At 34.3% G+C, this 13954-nt stretch overlaps 6 protein-coding genes and 1 non-coding gene across 7 annotated transcripts; 5 read left to right on the top strand and 2 right to left on the bottom strand.

Annotated features, from left to right (window-relative positions):
* Positions 1 to 54: 54 nt before the first annotated feature.
* Positions 55 to 2643, bottom strand: APE2 (metallo-aminopeptidase; the record flags this gene model as incomplete). Its single annotated transcript, XM_003669247.1, has 1 exon — positions 55 to 2643. One exon carries the CDS (start codon positions 2641 to 2643, stop codon positions 55 to 57), a length of 2589 nt encoding a protein of 862 aa, XP_003669295.1.
* Positions 2644 to 3638: 995 nt separating this feature from the next.
* RCN1 (Rcn1p) lies at positions 3639 to 4265 on the top strand (the record flags this gene model as incomplete). The annotated part of the gene is made up of 1 exon (XM_003669246.1): positions 3639 to 4265. One exon carries the CDS (start codon positions 3639 to 3641, stop codon positions 4263 to 4265), a length of 627 nt encoding a protein of 208 aa, XP_003669294.1.
* Positions 4266 to 7519: 3254 nt separating this feature from the next.
* KDX1 (putative protein kinase KDX1) lies at positions 7520 to 8989 on the top strand (the record flags this gene model as incomplete). The annotated part of the gene is made up of 1 exon (XM_003669245.1): positions 7520 to 8989. The coding sequence occupies one exon, from the start codon at positions 7520 to 7522 to the stop codon at positions 8987 to 8989; it is 1470 nt and encodes a 489-aa protein (XP_003669293.1).
* Positions 8990 to 9649: 660 nt separating this feature from the next.
* On the top strand, positions 9650 to 10343 carry RPS27A (40S ribosomal protein eS27; the record flags this gene model as incomplete). The annotated part of the gene is made up of 2 exons (XM_003669244.1): positions 9650 to 9652; positions 10098 to 10343. The coding sequence occupies 2 exons, from the start codon at positions 9650 to 9652 to the stop codon at positions 10341 to 10343; spliced, it is 249 nt and encodes an 82-aa protein (XP_003669292.1).
* Positions 10344 to 10777: 434 nt separating this feature from the next.
* On the bottom strand, positions 10778 to 12601 carry RSM22 (tRNA methyltransferase RSM22; the record flags this gene model as incomplete). Its single annotated transcript, XM_003669243.1, has 1 exon — positions 10778 to 12601. The coding sequence occupies one exon, from the start codon at positions 12599 to 12601 to the stop codon at positions 10778 to 10780; it is 1824 nt and encodes a 607-aa protein (XP_003669291.1).
* A 235-nt stretch (positions 12602 to 12836) lies between these two features.
* SRP102 (Signal recognition particle receptor subunit beta) lies at positions 12837 to 13598 on the top strand (the record flags this gene model as incomplete). The annotated part of the gene is made up of 1 exon (XM_003669242.1): positions 12837 to 13598. One exon carries the CDS (start codon positions 12837 to 12839, stop codon positions 13596 to 13598), a length of 762 nt encoding a protein of 253 aa, XP_003669290.1.
* A 282-nt stretch (positions 13599 to 13880) lies between these two features.
* Positions 13881 to 13953, top strand: NDAI0Ctrna5D. Its single transcript has one exon. It is a non-coding gene; the product is annotated as a tRNA-Asp (tRNA).
* Position 13954: the final 1 nt, after the last annotated feature.

Here is a 13954-nt window from a genome sequence, read left to right as displayed (position 1 = left end):
TATAGAGGATTACCTATTTGGTTGATCATACATAAAAGCACCATTCAGTTAGGCTTACTTAGAGTATCCATTAGTTTTTAAGTATTGCTTTACCATTTCGCGATCTCTGTTTACCCATTGGGCCTTGGATTTGATTGTATCCAATGATTGAGCTAAACCTTGATCGAAACCCTTCGTAGAGATCTTGTCAAAGAATGCCTTGATTTCATCGATCGCTTTGAAAGAAGTGAACCCAGAAGTACAAATGGTGACAACTGAACCTAACATAGATAATCCTGGTGGTAATCTCTTGGAGACTTCTGTCCAATTTGCTTGCAACCAACCCCAGAGAGCTACGATACCTTCCTTATGAGCTCTCATACCTTGCATTGGAATGTAGATATCTTGGTTCAAAACAGTACCGTCTAATAAGTAACCTAAGGTTCTTTCCAATAATTTAGCATCTTTAAATCTACCTAGAGTTCTTAAAGCAGCAATCTTCTCATCATTATTAGATGGGTTTTTATAGATTTGATAAATTTTCTCATAGTTTTCCTCACCACCAACTCTTGCGGCAGTATTGAAAACAGATGGTTTGATTAAGGCTGGAATTGCCTTCTTGTCACCAGCAACATATTTTTCGAACATTTCAATAGCACTCCTTTCAGTAACAGGATCTCTTGCAGCGCAGGATGCACTAAATAGAGCAACCTTAGTACGTTGAGTGGCAAATGAATCAGAGTCATTGAATTCCCAACCTAAAGTATGTGCCTTTTCTGAAACTAAAGATCTGGTGAAAGCATCTAAGGAATCTCTAACTTCTTCAGGTTCAAATGCCCAAGTTGCCTTCAATGAACTAATACTGTTAATAATTTGATCAAGAACAACAAAAGATTCTTCATCTTTCCAATTAGCAACCAAATTTAAGAAGTTAGTAGTGGAAGTGTAACCAGAGGCAGAAAGACTCTTTGCATCAGCAACTAAACCAGTACGATCTTCGACAGATAATAAATGAGCTTGTTTACTGAATTTGGCCCATCTTTCATCTGAATACGAAGTAATGTATATACCAGATTGATCGCTGTTCGCCTTAAAGAAATCGGCGTCCTTTAAGACAACAGATGTGGATCTTTCATTCAACACTAAAGAGTTATCAACACCATCTTTACTCTTTAAAGCTAAGAAAACTGGATACAAAGTTTTGTCTTCTTTAGATTCAACATCACCAGTAGATAAATAACGGTTTTGAGTAAAAGTAATTTTATTATTTTCTTCCTTCACGGAGATGACTGGGAAACCAACCTTTTTAGTCCAGATATTCATGACAGAACTGACATCCTTACCGGATGCTTTTGATAAAGCTGTCCATAAATCTTCAGTTTTAGCGTTACCGTACTTGAATTGGCTTAAATATTGAGAAACACCCTTAATAAAAACATCTTCACCTAACCATTTGGAAATCATTCTTAATAAAGAAGCACCTTTAGAGTAAGAAATAGCATCGAAAATTTGATTGATATCTTCAGCTCTTTTAACTGGCACTTCGATTGGATGAGATGATCTCAAAGAATCCAAATTTAATGCATGTTGTAAAGTATCAGTGACATATTGTTGCCAAACGTTCCATGTAGGTTGGAATTCATTACAAGAATACCACGACATCCATGTAGCGAACCCTTCGTTTAACCATAAACCTTCCCACCAGTCCATAGTAACCAAATTACCGAACCATTGATGAGCCAATTCATGTTGAACAACTTCAGCAACTCTTTGGATACGGTCTAATGTAGAATTTTTCTCATCTAATAGTACATCAACAACTCTGTAAGTAACTAACCCCCAATTTTCCATTGCACCAGCAGAGAATTCATGAACTGCAACGTTATCCATTTTTGGTAATGGGTATTTGATACCAAAAGTATTTTCAAAAAAGTCCAAAGTCTTAGCAGTTAAATCAGCTGCAAATTGACCATCTTTTTCACTACCTGGAGTAGCGTAGACTCTAACAGGAATTCTGAAATCTTTGCACTCCACGTATTTCAATTCAGCAACAATGAATGCAACAAGATAAGTTGACATCTTTGGAGTAACGTTAAAAGTGGTGAACTTTTTACCATTTTCAACATGTTCCTCTTTAACATCCATATTAGATAAATGAGTCAAGGAAGGATCGGAAACAAGAGTGATACCAAAGGAAGCCTTCAAATTTGGCTCATCAAAACATGGGAATGCTCTTCTTGCGTCAGTTGGTTCCATTTGAGTTGTTGCCATATATTTGATTTCTCCTGTCAATTTATCTTCATATTTAGCTCTATAGAAACCTGCCATTTGATCGTTCAAAATACCAGTGAAATTTAATTCTAAAGTAGTTGATTCACCAACCTTCGATAGAGTTCCGTCTGGGAAAATAAAATCAACAACTTGAGTTTCCTTATTTGGGACAATTTGAGATGGTTCAATATTGGATGCAAGTTTAGAGGATTGAATTTCAATGTCTAAAGCATTCAATTGGATGGAATCGACGTTCTTATCATTAATTTTCAATTCAATCTTGGCGATACCTTTGAAAGTAAAATCCTTGAAGTTTGGTTCAATCTGTAAATCATAATGTAATGGAGTAACATTTGTAGGTAAAACCTCACGGTCAATAATTTTGCTAGACATAGAAAAAGTTAGTAAAATGAAGAAATTCAAGTTAAAGTTCCTTATAACAATTTGCAACTAGAGCAATTGAGTACTTCTAATGGGATTTTAGGTGATTCTTCCTTGCAGTCCAGTCCTTTAGATTTGGTAGGAATGGTCTTTTTTTGCCACCGGTCCTGTATCCCTTGTAAACTTTTTCAAAGGCTGGCGTTATTACCCGAGAATTTCAGTACATAGGGAAGTCACTATAGTGTCTAGAAGTTACGTACCTGAAGATATTGCCAAAAAGCAGGAAATATGGAAGTATGAAGTTCAATAATGACCCAATCATTGTTGTTTGCTTTAGTTATTTGATATTGCTCATGTTTTTAGATACAAAAAGTTAACAGATTAAAATTGAAATTGACATACTTTTGTTTCAATATTTCAGACGTTTTCTGACATTTGGCACAAGAATGCAGTGTCTCTGTGAACAATGATCTTTGCGCCAGGTAGATTTTTGTAGCTTTGTTCATATCCCATTTGTTTACAATATTCGTTCCTGTGTTTCTTATTTGGGCTAGCTTATTAGTTGAATATAGTCTTGTTGTTAAAACCGATGCGATCTTAAAGGCCAAACCATTGGATTGACCACTTAGTGCGCTTACACAAGGTTTCAACCCAGTTCCTAAGAGTCGTATTGACATCGTTATCTACAGCTTGGTGTCTCAATAAGATGGAATAAACTTATTAGTCCAAGATAAATAAGGTTACTCTATTAACTTTTGTTCGAGCCTTCTATGGAGGTTAATCGTAGAAGTACTCACTCACCTTAACATTAGGCAGAGGGAAGTCTCGAAGCGCGATTCCAATTTTAAAGACGTCGATTTGGTTTGCTGAAACAAGAATATTGTACGTACTTAGATCTCATTTTTTACAGGACTGTGCCCTGAGGACTCATGGGCTATGTTCAAGATAGACAGAGACTGAGATTATGAAACACGTTTAAGGTTTATTCAGTATTATCAACTTTGACTATGGATAGTATAGAAAATAACTCTTCAGTGACAGATACCGTTATTGTTACATCAGATAAAGTGAACGTCACAGATCGTGACATTGTGGAAGTGATCCAAAAATGGTTAACTGATACAGTCTTACTAGAGTTCGACGTTCTTCCTGATCTACCTATTGAGATCGTTATACTAGGGAGCATGAAACGACTTCTGATTATTTGTCCAAATCATGCTATCTCAAAATATATTAAAGAAATGGAACCCAAGCCAGATAACTTACCTTTGAACATAGGTTATTCGTTAGTGGATGGGAGAGCAACGGCTGCTCCTAAGAAATATCTTGAGTTACCACCTCATGAAACATTATTTTTAGTTTCACCACCTGCATCACCTCCTCCTGAATTTGATTATTCAAAATGTGAGGGACCTCCAAGTTCTCTCACACATCCTTCGCATGATGAAAAACAGCAACATACGACGTTAAGGGAAGAGACACTAAAGGAACCTGGAACTTATACATTAATAGATTCAAAATCTGGTAGAATTACGGTGGATACATGTGCTCAGGCTGATAGGCCGGTACATATGACGCTGGAACAAGTAAGAACAGCATTCCCTCCAAAATCAATGTTTGATGATGAAGATTAGATTAGAAAAGTGCTAGTAGAATATACTAGATATTGCTATGCTCATTGTTTAATTTACAAAGAGAAATGGCAGAATTATAAGCAAGAATATCAATGATCCATGCACTTGGTACAAGAAGTACCCTTCTTTCGAAATTCCACTATCTAAGTTTTTATTTTCGTTCCATAAGCAGGAACGGTTCGTAAGATAATGTCTGGAAAGGTATTTATATGTGGAAATACTGCGCGCCAGATGCCTAATCGAATGACTGTTAAGAATATTATTTACATAGATAATATATTTTCGTGTACGGTATATATCTATATATAAATTACTGACAGAAAGAGATCTGCTATATAATGAGACGTAGCTATCTTACACCAAGGCTAAATATTTATACATTCTCTTTAACGTTCCAGTTTCGGGTACCTTACGTTCTTGCAAGAAATACAATGTTTTGAATTTATATTGAATGAAGTTACAGCAATTCATGTACCTTTGAAGCCAGAATTGTGTATTCAGACATTGATATATTGGGAAAATTGTTAGAGTAGTGGGACAAGCGGCTTTTCTCGTTCTAATATTTTGGTGTTCGCTAATACAGAAAATGGAAATAATTACAGTGAATGTTCAATTTGAGTGGGATAGGCTTATATTACTTGTGATCTTGGCGATAGATATGGTTGAAACGAATGGGTGTCTTTGTTTAGTGGCTTAAGAATGTCAAATTCCGATGATGCGCTAAATATTCCTGGGAAAAATGTGTCGTTTATCCCCTCCGATATTTCTCTAACTTCCTGTACATCGAACAAACAGTTTATGTTAATCAGAGAAATACATTAATCTGGAGAGAGAAGATGTATCATGAAAGAAATCTCTGTAATAATACTATTCGTCATCTCCTATTTTGTTGGTTTACGCGTGACATGATTATCTGACCTCACATGTTTATATCAACCCCCAGAAACTGACACTCATCGTACCCCGATTGTTTTATCCTTATCTTCAAAAATACTGTACTTCATCATTAATTTTATATTCTCGATATTTAAGAATCTATTCAGAGCTACCCGATCAAAGGTATCAATAAGGTAATCCAGTTCCACAGTAATTTCAAATTAGTCGATTCGAGGCTTGATTTCGTTAGGATCAAACTCAAGAATACCAGCTATGCGGGCATATACTAAAAGCAAAAACCCGTGGAGCTTCCTTAAATACTATACTTTTAGGTAAGTCATCGAGATAAATTTTACCAACCATATGCCCAGCATTGTCTGGGAATTTCATTTGCCATTCGATTTACCAATGCCATGGCAACATTTACGTTATTGGATGTATAGCTGAAGCAGTTTGGGGATACTTCCAGAAAAGAATACTTGTAATAGTTGTTGACGACCTTTATGCTCGATTACCTTCCTAATTTGAACTGGCACCAACTAGATATCTTCAGCTCCATCTGTTACTATAACTAATAAAAACAGTGGCTAAAGGTTGGAATTTTGCTTGTTTATTTTATCTGGATATTCCTAGTTAACATTCTGCCATGATACCCCATTATTCTATCCTGTCGTGCACTTACAAGAAACAGCCTTCATAAAATTGAATTGAACAATGAAACATTTATCTTTTGATCAGAATTATGTTTCTAAAACACATACGCAACGTTGATGCATCTTATTTAGACCTAGTTTGCTCTTTTAATAAACTGTGGCGATATATCAAAGCTACATATACGAGGCTTACATTTTATCCTGTTCTTGCCCAAATGCACAACCCATTCTTCGCATCTATCTATTTTTGACCTCATTTATAATCATTTTTTTAGAAGATCAGGATCATCTACTTTTTCACAGTCATTTGGAACCATAAATTCATCATTACCGAAAATCAAAGGCATGTGGCCTCAAATTTAAACTTAAAAGGTATTAGTCACGAAGTTCGCACTTTGTGTTTTAATTTCACTGTGCCTTTAAGCTACATTAACTCATTAGTTGCGAATTTGTGTTACATTTATCAATCTAGCAAATTCTCATTTCTGATTGTTAAAAAAAACTCGTACTATCTCGAGTTTATCCTCAATAAATTTGTCAAAATACCCAATCTTTCAGGCTATCTATCAGCTCTTCTAGAAATATAGAGATGGTTGGTTTTCCTACAGTACTCTAAAGAAGTTATACTTTCTCGTTATCTCCATTTTTTACTCTGGTCTTCTGAATTTATCCATATTTTCTTATGAGCTCCTATCTTTTATTATATTTTCCTGTCAATTAGTTAAAATTGAGGGTTAATTGCAATCTTTCCCTATATGTGTGAAAAACTAAGTATGAATACAGGTAGAGGACCAGCTAAGGGTGAAATCATAGAAATAATCAGCGAAGAAGTGTGTCGCTGATTATAACGTTAGAGATTGCTGTAAAACGAATTGATCTTGGTATATGACTTCAAGCAGAGATTTTACTTTCGAGTACATCAAGGAAATTTTCTAACTCTAAGTTTGTTGTGCAATTTACTCGACGTCTTCAATTTTTTTCGCACACATTTATAGACTATTTTCATATTTGAAATTATTCACTTGAAGTAATAAATCAAGGTGAACTATGGCAACTGCAAAAATGTTATTACTCAAAAAATCTACCTATTTAAATTTTTGAAACATCACCAATATTTGGTTTATTTTTCAAAAAAATAATGAATCCATACATGTGTCTTAAAGATATAAATAGACTCTAAATTATCATCGTACCTTTTGGCAAAAGAAGAAACTTTTGGGAGATAAGATATTTTTAGGTTAGTCTCATTTAGCTTTTTTTTACAATTGAGAGCTCTATTGGGGTTCCGTATACTACTTCAGTACCAATTATGGATACGTATTTGAATTACTGAGTCCTGGTGGTTATTATTAAGGGACTTTCCATCTAGTTCTACTAACTTTTCTCTGACGACGTAAAAAATGACCGCCGAAAATTCAAAGTCTCTCGGTCTATGCTAAAAATAGAACAACTCAAATACTACGCTACATTTTCAAAGGTAGACGACACAACTTTAACCAGCACTATAATTTTCATTTTAGGAATAGTAATTGCCTTAATCACCAACAAAATTATACATAAGGACGTTAAGATTATTGCATTAGGTATCGATGACACAATTCACTCATGAGTTGTTAATGCACGAGTCCCGATTAGTTCTAAAGCTTAATTTTCTAGCAATAATCTCCTCCTTTTTAATTTGTTCCTTTTTGCCCATGACAGTAAACATTTATTGTAACAATCGAAATGCCAAATTTCGATAGTCGACACTCTTTCCTTGTCCTTAATCAACCATTCATTGTAGATAAAGGATTTGAAATAGTTAAAGCCATTGGGAAAGGCTCTTTTGGATTAATATGCTCAGCTAAATATACAGAAGCTGTAGATTCTACAATGGTCGCTATAAAACAGATAGATAGCGCATTTCAAAACTCAAGAACTGCAAAAAGGGCTTTGCGTGAATTAAAACTTTTGAGACATTTTAGAAATCACAAAAATATTACTTGTTTATATGACACTGACATCGTAATGCATCCTGATGGGGTAGCACGGCTATATATTTATGAGGAGCTGGTCGATTGTGACTTGTATCAAATTCTTCACTCGGGACAATCGTTGACCGACTCTCATTACCAATGTTTTATCTATCAAATTTTATGTGGCCTTAAGTTTATACATTCTGCCAATGTTTTACATCGTGACATTAAACCTGGAAATTTACTGGTTAATGCAGATTGTCAACTGAAAATATGCGATTTTGGACTTTCCCGCGGTTATTCCAATAATATGACAGAAAATGAACAATTTGTTACTGAATATGTGCCAACTAAATGGTACAGGGCACCGGAAATTATGTTAAGCTACCAAGGTTATTCGACAGCGGTAGATGTTTGGTCTACAGGTTGTATATTAGCAGAATTCCTAAATGGAAAACCAATGTTTGAAGGAGATGATTATGTGAATCAGTTGAATAAAATACTCCAGGTACTAGGGAGTCCAAATATTGAAACAATAAAAAAAATTAACTCAAAGAATGTTCAAGATTATATATTACAATTGGGGAATATTCCAAAAATTCCCTTTCCTGTGCTATTTCCTAATGCAACAAAGAATGCAATTGACTTGTTAGAGAAAATGTTAACATTTGATCCAGCTGAAAGAATAACAGTTGAATCTGCATTAGCACATCCATATCTTTCTGTGTGGCATGACTCAGACGATGAACCTGTTTGTCCTCAAAAGGTTGATTTTATGTTTGAAAAAGTAGATGATCTTGATCTTTTGAAAGAAATGATTATAAATGAGGTCAACGATTTTAGGAGATTTGCAAGAGAACCCTTTGCTGAGATGGAAGATCTACTCTTGGAGGATCAAGAAGATGCCTTAGAAATGCAAGATGATAATAAGTCATTAGTGTTAAACGGAGACATTAAAACAAGGCCGCAAGTTGGCTCCTCCTTTAGCGATCTGAGCCTTACCGGAATGCATGATTTAAATGTAGAAAGAAATTCACAAGAACCATTTACTACAGAAACAACTGCTAGAAAATCATCGTCAACAACTGGCGATAGCATTCAACCATCTGTAACGATGCTAGCGGAACCGGATACCAACATATCTTTCCTTCAGTCAAGATCTTCAGATAGCAGCAACGATAATAAATTTTCTGATCTGGAAAAAGAGCTACAGACCGGATTAGACGGGAAATCTTTCTAATCTATCTGATGGAAAATAAAAACACAAAATATTATATATGGTCATTATACAAATATAAATTTATTTCTTCTTCTACGCTAATAAATTTAAGTTCTTTAAAAGTTCTTTTATCAAGTATACCACTTTTTTTTTAATTTTTTCTAAAAGAGTTTACAATAGTTTTTCTAAAGAACATCACGTGTTTAAATAGCTTTGAACGTTCTATGAAGAATCCAATAAACTTTCTAGTCTCTCAAATATCTCTTGCTCTTTGATTCAGTGACTAGGGGCGGTACATAAAGAATAAAAATAATACTCTTTTGTAATTTGTTATGTAACCACTTTACGAAGTGTATTATAGACGATAGGCATGAATCCCTCTACATGTTGCGTTGCTTTAGCAGTAATAATAATATGACTGTTAAAAATGGTGAACCCCGTACACCATTTACATTTTAAGCACCCATACATTTACTGACAATTTTTCCACTTTTTTTTCGGTATCTATTCAGAAAATAGTCAAAAATTCCAATTCAAAATTTCGGTGTTTGGCGAAAATGGAACTTGGTGGTGTAAAATATCGAAACGTATTGAAGACGAGCAACACCAAATATATAGGTTTTTGACGTCTTTTTAACAAGGGAAGTCCAGTGATACATACCAAAGCAACACAGATTCAATATGGTACGTTACATTTTTAGATTATGACGCTGGACTTATGAAGGCATCGATCAAGGACAGGAAAATTTGGGAAAAGAGATGGTAAAATATGTGTTGGAATTTTTTCAATGGGTAGGAAAGCAAGTTAAAGCAAACTATAGATGATATTCTGATGAAAAATGCACGTTAAAATATATCGAGAAGAACACACGATACTCACTCAACAGATGACTAGGAATTTGAAAGTTAAATGAACTTCAAATTGTTATTATAATTCGTTTCTAATCAATTTTTACAATCCAAAAAGTGCAAATATTCCTAATTTTAAACAAAGGATAAAATCAACGTATTATATATTTTCTGTAGCAGGGCCAGATGCCGTCAGTCCAAGTTTTCAAGAACTTTTTTTCTGGATGTTTAATACTAACATTTAATCACAATTATCATATGATATGGTTATTTATTACAGGTTTTAGTTCAAGATTTATTGCACCCAACAGCTGCCTCTGAAGCTAGAAAGCACAAGTTAAAGACTTTGGTCCAAGCACCAAGATCTTACTTCTTGGATGTTAAATGTCCAGGTTGTTTGAATATTACCACAGTTTTCTCCCATGCTCAAACTGCAGTTACCTGTGAATCATGTTCCACCGTTTTGTGTACTCCAACCGGTGGTAAGGCTAAATTGTCTGAAGGTACTTCTTTCAGAAGAAAGTAAGTAAACCTTTTGCATAGCGGATATTGTTAAAATTCATTCTCAAAAGAAATTGTAAGACAAAAAAAGAGGCGGATCATATAAGGTTATTGTTCCTATTTAATAGAGAATGCTGTCGTGTGAACAACAGATTTGTCCCATTTTATCGTAAATTATTGTTATCTAAGTATATACTACCAATCATCATTATAAATTCCAAAAAAAATTATAAAATTACGATCGTTTTATATAGTGTTCGAATTTGTAGGTTTAATCATCTTGAGGAAGATATAAATACATCAACTGACAGTGTCGTGTAGGGCTAAGCATTGATGGTATTTATATGACTTTCTTGTGTGCTTTACCTATTGTCTATAAAATGAAAGTTCGAAATATGCTTTGATTTTATTTACAAGATTTTAAAATATATATAAATATGCATCTATCAATTTAGATTATCAGTACTTTCTTTTTGTATTGTTTGGTTCCCTATGTTTAAAGTAATGGCCATATACTTCGGATAATTGTTGAACAGTTTCAGTTGCTTCTGAATTATCTGGGATATCTTCATTATTCAATTTGTTAAACGTCTGTAATACTTCCCGCTCGTGTTTTCTCGTTTCTTTCTTCGATACACGAATTCTTTCCTTTTCCAATCTTTCAAACTTTTCCACATTTAGTCTTCCTCTACCCTTTATTTTCACTTTTGCGTCTAATCCCCATAAATCACCTTTCATTGCCTTCCTTGCATCGTAATAAATTTCTTTAGAAAATGATTTAGGTATCGTCCATTTCTCTAATTCCCCAGAAGGTCCACAGACGTCTAATATTACGTGACCTTTCCGTTTAATTGGTTGTGAAATAATTCTAGGCCATGTATCGGGACTTCCATCACCTAAGGATCCAATTTGGAAATTGAAAGGTTGTTCCTCCCTTAATTTTTTTATATGAGCAAGTGTTTCTGGGTCATTTAAAGATCTCTCAGCTATTAAATAAGAATAATTAATTATTTCATAATTTTTCCCATATGGTCTACCTTTTCCTTTCATATCCGGAGTTGGTTTGTAAGATCTATCATGGTTTATTCCTTCTACATCATCCCATGGTGCAGATAATAATCTTCCCTTCTTAAGTTCTAGGCTGAATTTAGGTCTCTCGATTGACTTTTGGAAAGTACATATTTTCAAATTTTTCCCTTCAGGGAAGCTGTAATAGTTTGGATTATCGGTTTGTAATGGACAAGCCCTATGATGTGGACTCGGAGCTATTATTTTCAGGTAGTAGTCGATATTTTCTGGAACTGTCTTGTCTTTTAAAGTTGCACCACGTATCCATGGTCTTGGTATTTTCCCATGTTCATTAGGATAATTCTCGGGCCTAATCATGAGTTGTCTTGCTTTCACAGTAATTTCAAAACCTAACGGGTTTCCTCGTTCGATAATAACAATGTTACCACCAGGTGCCAGTAATTTTAGATATCGTGTCAAGTTTTCATCGACTTGGGTATGGAATTTAGATTCGTCATGCAGTAGTTGATGAGTAAGTATAATCAAATCGTATTCTTTGTTTAATGGTAAATCGTCTCTTAAATTCGTTTTAATTTTAATCTTCTTTGTCATTACTTCCCCAACTAATTCCTCCTCGTATACTTCCTCGGTGTCTGTCATGATTTCGTTATCAGCTTTCAATATATCTATTCTTTCACTTACTTCGGCACTCTCTTCACTGGCATTTAGAGATGTTGGATCAACAATTTCATCGATTTGTCTACTAAGTATAATCTTAGCCTTTCTTTGCATATCTAATGAACCCATAATCACAGCATCTTTGACAGTTGGTTTCTTTTCCATATTTTGAAATATATCATTCAACGCAATAATTCCTGTAGCAGGTCCAAATCCAACATCCAAAACACGATTCGGTACCCATTCCTCTCCCTTTGTTGAAGCTCTTTTCTTCAACTCCATTAATGTTTGATAAATGGCACCATAATTTTGTAAGAAAATAGAAGCAATATGAGCATCCACCTGTAAAGGCGTCAAAGGTGCCTTATGTAAATTATTTCTGTGAAGGTCAACGAAGTAATTTTTTGCAACTCTTCGAAGATTCTTAGGATGATCCAAAGAAAGAATATTATTGTTGATTGCCTTTGTTACATCTGGATTCAATACTATTTGAGGTCTGTAGCATTGTCCTATGACTGTCTCTGGTAGGAACTTTGAACTGGTTGAGTTATACCTTTGAAATATAAGACGGAAGGGTATCTGTCGTACATTTAACATTATAGTTCTTGTTCTAGATTGTCACTTTTGGATTCTTTTTTGAAATTCTGATAAGATGTATGTTGTAAGGTTATGTGTATTTCTTAAAACTTGATTTTATGTAGAAATCGTGAAATGTAGAAATATAACAAAGTATGTGTGTGGAACTTTATTTTTATTTCAAAAACACTTAATTTTGAACAATGAAGTAAAGAGGTAATCAAAAGACAGATATATTGATTGAGAATCACAGAATATGACAATGTTGGATTTGAATAATGCTATATTGGTTTCCCTTCTGGTGATAGCCTTAACTACACTTTTATTATTTGTTAGTTTAAGAAAAGCGACAACTTCCGCTGCTGGTAAGGAAGGGATTATCTCTAATAAGAAACCAATTTTTGTGATTGCTGGACCTTCTAACAGTGGTAAGACATCGTTATTTACCTTACTGTCAAATAATAAACAACGTCCAACTGTCACATCCCTAGATGTATCTAAGTTAGAAAATTTGGATAACCGTATAAATGTGATTGAATTCCCTGGCCATTTCAAATTACGTTACAAGTTGATTGATTTTTTGAAAAAGAATCCAAAGATTGCAGGTGTCATATATGTTGTTGATTCTACGGTTGATCCAAAGGAATTAACGAAGACCGCTGAATTTTTACTTGATGTTTTGTTGATTACAGAATCCAAGAAAAATATGGAACCTAATATTTTAATTGCTTGTAATAAATCAGAATCATTTTCTAGTAGACCACCATTGAGGATTAAAGAAGCATTAGAGACTGAAATATCGAAAATTATTGTGAGGAAAAAGAAATCCATAGGTGACGTAAATATTATAACCCAAGATGGTACGGATGAGAGCAATGAACTGGAAATGTTGAAAGAGTTATCGAGTTCTGGAAAATTCAGTTTCAACCTATTGGAAGGGTCTGTTGATGCGATTAGTGGCAGTGTCTTGAAAAAGGATATTGTAAAATGGCAAGAATGGATTGAGGAGCAATTGTAGTCTTTTTGAAACACTTTTTTAAGTGATACATTTGCATTTTATTTAATATATACCGAAAACTTACCAAGTTTTTTTTCCAACTCGAACAACTAATAGATGACAAATTATGTCAACAATTTCATACAATGTCGTCCCACGTTAGAAGTAACATTTCTTTCTTGAGAACTATATATTGCCTATGTACTTTTGTCCATTTGTAACGAGAAGGTTGTAATTGAATTTTGTAGGGTATATTCTTTTTATTGTGGAATGATTAATTCAACCCAAAGTATATGAAAAACATCCGTGATAGTTTAATGGTCAGAATGGGCGCTTGTCGCGTGCCAGATCGGGGTTCAATTCCCCGTACGCGGAGA

Source organism: Naumovozyma dairenensis, chromosome 3 (genome assembly GCF_000227115.2).
Source record: "Naumovozyma dairenensis CBS 421 chromosome 3, complete genome".
NCBI lineage: Eukaryota > Fungi > Ascomycota > Saccharomycetes > Saccharomycetales > Saccharomycetaceae > Naumovozyma > Naumovozyma dairenensis.
The sequence above is the reverse complement of the archived record's forward strand: the minus strand, read 5'-3'. Positions and strand labels throughout refer to the sequence as shown.